This window comes from Siniperca chuatsi, linkage group LG9 (assembly GCF_020085105.1).
Source record: "Siniperca chuatsi isolate FFG_IHB_CAS linkage group LG9, ASM2008510v1, whole genome shotgun sequence".
Classification (NCBI taxonomy): Eukaryota; Metazoa; Chordata; class Actinopteri; order Centrarchiformes; family Sinipercidae; genus Siniperca; species Siniperca chuatsi.
In genome coordinates this window covers 541,534-549,079 of record NC_058050.1, presented here as the reverse complement: position 1 = coordinate 549,079, position 7,546 = coordinate 541,534, and the positions used below count along the sequence as shown (strand labels likewise).

General features: G+C 44.3%; 1 protein-coding gene across 2 annotated transcripts in view; it reads right to left on the bottom strand.

Moving 5' to 3' along the window:
• Nucleotides 1–2,194: 2,194 nt before the first annotated feature.
• The window catches only part of si:ch73-139j3.4 (tetraspanin-19), a 7,329-nt gene continuing 1,977 nt past the window's right edge, over nt 2,195–7,546 (bottom strand). The window contains exons 3-8 of one of the 2 annotated variants that reach the window (XM_044206756.1): nt 6,371–6,483; nt 6,004–6,078; nt 5,452–5,544; nt 5,054–5,251; nt 4,739–4,822; nt 2,195–4,642 (exon numbers count right to left, since the gene is read on the bottom strand). In XM_044206756.1, the coding sequence (XP_044062691.1) occupies nt 4,373–4,642; nt 4,739–4,822; nt 5,054–5,251; nt 5,452–5,544; nt 6,004–6,078; nt 6,371–6,483 (833 nt within the window). In that variant the 3' untranslated portion in view covers nt 2,195–4,372. The remainder of the gene's footprint in view (nt 4,643–4,738; nt 4,823–5,053; nt 5,252–5,451; nt 5,545–6,003; nt 6,079–6,370; nt 6,484–7,546) is intronic. The other variant, XM_044206757.1, reaches the window with a different exon arrangement.

Below are 7,546 nucleotides of genomic sequence, written 5' to 3'. Positions count from 1 at the left end.
TATTTATGATTTATTGATCTGACGTAATTCTCTGTGAACACGAGGGCACTGCTGATGTAGTTTTGCACCGTGCACATGTACATTGCTGTGAAGACCAATATTTGACAAACGTCAGCTTTTTACAAAATGTTTTTTAATATATTTATATTTCATGTAACCTGTTCAATTGTTTTCTGCTTAGATACTTTTTGAATAAAGTTTCTAATAACAAAATAAAAGAAAAAAGTCTCTGAGATGCTTCTTAAACCCAAAGAATCACTGCAGCATGATGGAGGTGAGCTGAGCGCCCCCCACAGGCTGTGAGGGGAACCACAGGTTGGTTAGAGGTTTTATGGCCCTGAACTTGGTCTGTCAGGCACAGTTTGGTCCTTGCAGCAGTTGAGTTGAGCTGAGATGAAGGTGACAGAGATTTGAGGTTCAAACTGTGAAGTTTGTACTTTGTTTCATGTTTTAGAGGTTAGCGGTTTATTTTTTATTTAAAATAATGTGTTTGAATTATTCCAGCACGCACATTAACTCCCCCTGAAACCACAAAGTGTGGTTTTTACATTTAATTTTTTATCAGATTAAACTAATGTGTTAGTCAGTGAGCTTTAGAGCTGCTGGGAGGTGGATTTTTCAATATTACGTTCCTGCACTAGCGGAGGCTGCAGTTCTAGGACCCCAGTTTTTCGCACCACCTAGCTAAGCGTATGACCCCAAAACTGCAACCAAGGCAGTTTTCCACCCAAATACTACTACTACTACTAGATGGAATCATATGCTATGGCCTTTGCAGTCACTAGGTCTCAACCAGATATTTGAAATGTCACACACACACTTTCCATTTGATTCATTGCTCAAATGGACATGATCATAACATGCTGCTGCATTTAATGCATACACATGTTAAATAGTAAATGTATTTGTTTAAAATACAAGAGAGAGGTACAGCTGAAGCCTAACACTGCTGCTCACTAGGCCTGCATGGTTATGTAATTAGTGAAAGTAAACTTAAACGATCGAGAGGTCTCTCAGAAGAAAACAGGATCCTCAGGATGAAGATCTGCTGAGGATCTTCATCATCATCACAGATAAGTCTTGTGCTTCTAGATCTCGTGCTGCATTTGACGCTGGAGATCTCACAATTGATTAGAAAGGCTGACTGTCTCCACTGGTTTAAGTCATATCTGCATGACAGTAGCTACTATGTCTCTAAAACAGTCAACACATCATGTGGAGTTCCGCAGGGATCTATTCTAGGCCCACCTTTGTTTAACCTTTTTATGCTCCCCGTATGCAGATGATACACAACTATAGTTCTTTGTCCTTGAATGATCTCAGCCTTTCACCATGCTCATAAAGTGTATTGAGGATATCACCATCATCAGATTTTACTCCTAAATAAAGATAAAACAGAAGTGACAGTTTTTGGTGCTAAAGACAAGAAAGTAGGTCTCATCTTGATTCCTTGTCTATTAACACAAAAGCTTAAGTGAGGAACCTTGGAGTCCTTCTCGATGTCCACTTTAGTTTCCACAAACATATAAACTGTGTTACATGATCAGCTCACGTATAAAATATGCAAAAATAAGAAGCTGCCTGTTAAAGCCAGACCTGGAGAGACTTGTACTTTTATAACCTGTAAAACCGCCTCTCTGGTCTGCCCCAGTAACGCTACACCTGCCTGTATGCACCACAACAGACATCCTTTGTCTATAAAGCTCTGAGTGGCTCATTATCAATGTTCAACGAGCTTATAAGCTCTGATCCAGTCACACCTCTCAGCTCATCTGCTTCTAATATTCTTTCTGTACCAAGAGTCAATTCAAAGTCTGGAGTCCTTTATTGATCCCTGGGAAGAAATTCAGCTACCAAGCAGCATATAAAATCATTAAAATGAGCTCCACCTTTACCAGCTGCAACAGGACGACACACACAGCATCCAAAATGGAGGTCAGACACACACACATTAAAGTACAGGGTCAGATTTACTCAAAAAATGTCACAGTGAAAATGTGTTTCATAGTTTTCATTGAATGTTCAGCAGCAATCTGTATCATTCAGATCTGGTGCATTCTGGGAGTGAAGGAGAGGTCAGCAGGTGAGTTCACCAAGTTTATAAAAGAAATGGGAACGTAGCCGTGATGTTGTGAAAAACATTTATTTCATATCTGAGAAAAACTATTCTTCATAAAATAATAACACGACACGCTTTGAGATCCACTATTTTATTAATGAGAACTTAGGAATAGAAAAGAATATCAGAAAAGGTATAAAGAGACACCCAGACAGAGCAGCAGGTAGCCGTGCAGGTGAGACTGTTACAGCTGATATTTCACTACAATCCTCAGGTTGTCAGTTTGCTCCTCAGTCGCTCTCTTCAGCCACATTCCCACCTCTTCAAACACAGTCATTTCCCCATCACCTGACTGCCCCACCCATCTACACACCTTTTCCCACTTCTCCCATCAGCCCTGCAGTTATCTGGCATGCCCCGCCCACTCCTCACCTGCAACTCATTCCCTCATCAGCCACTCACCACATATAATGGTTCACTCCCTTTGTTCTTTGTCTAGTTTGTCTCATTTACAGTGTTGGTTTTTGCGGTGTGTGTCTGGGTTGTTTCTGGTACCCGTGTGTCACCTGTTCCCTGGAACCCGCCACCTGCCCCTGCCCCTGCCCCCCCCGTCTGCCTCATGGATAAACTTTGATCTGCTCCAGCTCTGCCTGTACTGTCTGCGTTTGGGTCCTTTCCCTGTTGCCCAGCTAACCAGTCGTGACGCAGGTAAACGCAGTGAGTTGCTCACTGTAAATGTGTTATTAAGAGAGAGACGTGTTGAGTTGACACCTGTAGTGATTTCACAGCTTCCTGTCTGTTAGCTGTTACAAAATAACCACATGCTGAGTTCACTGAATCTTTTTTTTAGGCCTATATTATTATTAATTTGTTCATTTTTTAGATTCCTGATATGGTGCAGCTGTGTGTGTATCTGTTGCCTGTGTTTCTTTATATATTCAATAAAGGTAAAGTCACATTTATTCTCCCACCGCAACCTTGTGACTCGTGTAAATCATGTGCGCTCTGCCTGGTGAGCGGCCACAGCAGCAGCCAAACTACAGTAACTAACTTCCTGTTTTTACAACACAAAGATTAGAAGACTTTGTCGTCTTACAGAGTGAGTTCAGACAGATCTGGTCACTGTAGTTTCACCGCCTTCAGACACACAGCGACAGGATGTGACATCACTCAGACTGAAAAAGACTCCTTTTTTCTTTTCAAACTACAGGTGAAAACATTGTAAAGTACAGAATCAAAACTACAATATAACTGAAGTGCAACATACAGAATTAGTACACTTCAAAGGAACGAGTAGAGAAGCTTTATCTGCCTAACATGATCTACAACTCACGTGCCTCTAAAGACGGTTCCCTGAAAGCTGAAATGAAAATGACCTGCTTGAGGACGTTTATCATTTTTTACTTGGTATCAATTACCTTAATGACCGCCTGTCTGATGACTCACTGGTTCGAAAAAAATAAAATAAAAAGATTTTAAGAATTATAAAACAACCTCCAACAAACCACCGTTTGATTCACCAAAACCTCTCAGATCTGAAAACCGCAGCCCAGATGTTCCCACCGTCATGTTAAATCTGGTTTGTTTATTGAACTCAAAGATGTTACAGGTGAAATCGCAGTAAAAAATGAACAATTAAAACAAGTTTTAGCCTAAAACAAACGCACACAAACCTCCAACTGTTCTGGTTTCTAACTTCACATTAAATCTGGGAGAACGAACAGGAAGAAGCAAACTGCTGTCGCATTAAAACGCGATCGAATGCTCGAACTTACCGGCTCATTAATGTACCGATTCTGTGTTTATTATTATTCTATATTAAACTACATTTCAATCACTCCCCACATCCCAGACCTCCCCTGTTCACGGGCTAACGCGCAGTATGTTAGCTAACGTTAGTAAGCTACCGCATGTTTATGGTAGCTCACTGGCTAACGTTAGCTTACTAGCAAACAACCAACAGATCAGCGTAAACAGTTTTGTACCGATGAATATGAACATAATAAAATAATGGGATGTATCACTTTTACTGTACAGTTAATAACAGATCTTCTACTTTACATTGTAGAAGATATATATAAAGTTTAACTGAAGGAAAAAGGACAATGTTTCTCTGTTTTGATCAGGTGGTGGTTCGGATAATCTGGGGTTTCGTTTGAGACTTTCAGTTTCCGTTAGTGTTTGTTCCAGAGTTCATGGGGAAACACTGAATACAGATTTAAAATATGAACAGCTGTCATTCAGAAATGTCAAACTCTTAGAATTCAGTTTGATTTGAAGTGTATTGATAACCCTGGGCTGGCTCCAGGTAGACTAATTGTGGTTCTGGTTGTCATGGTGATAAGCCAAGTGGGTGGGGTCTACTCCATTTGGGTAGTCATGGTAATGTGCTGGGTGGGCGGGGTCTATGTAACCATCGTCAGGATCGATGTAGCCGTAGTTCTGTTCTCCGTAGTCCAGGTGCTCTTCAGGGGCGTGGTCCAGGTGGGCGTGGTCAGGGTCGGCCAGAGGATCGGTTCTTCTCAAAGCAGCTTTTCTGCCAAACGCGCGGTACAGGTGAACCGTTACGACAAACTGAACCACCTGGAGAGGGACGGGGGAGACTCAGTGGAGGTCATGAAGTCATTCAAATCTGCTACTGCATCTTTTCTATTTCGAGACAGACTCCGGTTTTCTTACCTGGATCAACATGAGACTGACGTCCATGCCGACGATGGTCAGAGCGTTCTCCCGCAGCCAATCGCTGAGCTGCTTTTTGCAGCCCTGCAACAAACACACATTATCCTGATAAAAGAGCAGACAAAGCAACATAATACATGACAAACATAACACAACAAACCATAAGCTAAAAAACATACACAACTTTAAAAACATAACAAAAGCATGCATTACATAAATCACAACATAATAACAAATATAACATTAAAAATGACAGAAAACAGCAAATGTAACGTAAGGATATAGATGTATATAAATGTGTGTGTACTGCAGTACCTGATCATACGAGGCGTTTCCTCGTCCGAACAGCGGCGCGGTGAAGTTCAGCAGCTCGGAGCACCAGGGCGAGCCAAAGCTGGGACGATACGAGCCGAAACAGGAACAAGGAAGTACGTCTGGTTTGGTCAGGTTCAGATTCTGGACATAAGAGTTGTTCAGCCAATCGGCAGGGCCCGTCCTGCCACAGCACGCCCCCTGTCAGCAGCAAACCAATCAGTCACAATCACAGTCCTTCAAGAAAGGAACCAGTTATTTACTTAGTTAAGCAATCAGACGCTGATTTAATAAAGTTATTTTATTTTGGTGAGAAGCAACAGGAAGAGCATAAATCTGTCAGGCAGTAACGTTTTATCACAACTCCGGGAATCGAACCAGCAACCTGTCTTGTGACTCACGTAGTGCTGCACGTTGTCCATCAGTCTGTCCTGGCTGTTTTCTCCATAGTGAAGGATGATCCGGTCCACTGTGTCGTCCAGACTCCGTTCAATCTGATCACAACAAACGGCCCGTGTTAGACGCAACCGGACTCTGGACCGGACTCCGGACCGGACTCCGCTCACTGTGGGAGCTTTCATTTGCACACTTCTTTATTTTCATTATCAATTTGTTGTTTTCTTGATTCATCGATTTGATGTGTGGTCAGTAAAACATCACAAAATTGTGAAACATTGATGTAATTTAACAATTAACATAATTTCCCAAAGCCCAGGATGATGTCGCCCAACTGCAGCTGTGAGACGCTCACTTTCCTTTCGTTTGAGCAGCTGGAAACATCAAATATTTGTCATGTTTGCGGAGGGAAAACGGTGTCGTCACTGGGAGACGCGACAGGAGCTTCCTGATGAGCTGACGCTCGTCGACTCTTCTTCTGCGCTCAGGCTCACGCGGGAAACATGGGTGCCGGCGTTCGGACACACGTCTGATCGCCAAAATAAGAGACGGCTCACCTTGTTTCTGGTTATGAGCAGCAGCAGCGTGACGAACAGCTGACCCAGGACCAGGACGATGAGGAGGCCCAGGTACTGAGGAGGAAGAGCAGTGTTCAGTACAGCCTGGAGGGTTAACGCTGCGTTTCTATCATGAGAGACGGCTGCTGGCGTCTGTTTGACCTGAGAGTAACACCACGTCCATTAAACGTGCGTTTAACTACAGTGAGCTGACATGAGGCGTCCATCTTTGTTTGGTTTCCAGACCAGTTTGTACACTTTAGCTCCAATCTCAATAACTCCCACATGACCTGAACGCAGCCTCAGCCTCGGACACTTCCTGTTGCAGGTGACGTCAGGTGACGTCAGGTGACAGGCTGTGACTCACCATCAGCAGCAGGAATCTGTAGTGGCCTTCAGCTCCGACACATCCAACAACACTGACCACTGCCACCACTCCACCAATCAGCAGCAGCCCCGCCCCCACCGTCCGCAAGTCCTCTGCACACACACACACACACACACACACACACACAGTACTGTCAGTATTGATTACATTGCTTCAGGTAGCCTGTGGAGTTACTGCTCCTGATTCTAATCAGTTTTGTGAATAAAGTTGTACTTCTGGTCCAAACCGTTTAATTAGCATGTAGCTCTAAGCTAACCAGTGACGGCACGAAGCTAATGTTTGCTAACAGCTTGAAGTGTCTCACCTGTTTCGGTTCAGAGGCGTGAAAGCAAACGGACCAATCACAGGGCTTTACAGTAGATCTGTGACAGGAGACTGACGATCCACCTGCTGTCCAGGAAGTGATCTCATGATCCGTTCAAATCATTCGGTAACCATGGTAACACACATGCACGTCACCACGTGAGTGATTTTCTCTGATCGATCAGTCAGACGTACTTTACCTGTCTCCTCCTGTCTCCTCCTGTAGCTACGTGTCTCTACCTGTCTTTACCTGTCTCCTCCTGTCTCCTCCTGTAGCTACCTGTCTCCACCTGTCTCCTCCTGTCTCCTCCTGTAGCTACCTGTCTCCACCTGTCTCTACCTGTCTCCTCCTGTCTCTTTCTGTCTCCACCTGTCTCCTCCTGTAGCTACCTGTCTCTACCTGTCTCTTTCTGTCTCCTCCTGTCTCCACCTGTCTCCTCCTGTAGCTACGTGTCTCTACCTGTCTCCTCCTGTCTCTACCTGTCTCCTCCTGTAGCTACGTGTCTCTACCTGTCTCTACCTGTCTCCTCCTGTAGCTACGTGTCTCTACCTGTCTCTACCTGTCTCCTCCTGTCTCTTTCTGTCTCCTCCTGTCTCCTCCTGTAGCTACCTGTCTCCACCTGTCTCTTTCTGTCTCCACCTGTCTCCTCCTGTCTCCACCTGTCTCCTCCTGTAGCTACGTGTCTCTTTCTGTCTCTTTCTGTCTCCTCCGGTCTCCACCTGTCTCCTCCTGTAGCTACGTGTCTCCACCTGTCTCCACCTGTCTCCTCCTGTCTCCACCTGTAGCTACCTGTCTCTACCTGTCTCCTCCTGTCTCCACCTGTCTCCTCCTGTAGCTACGTGTCTCCACCT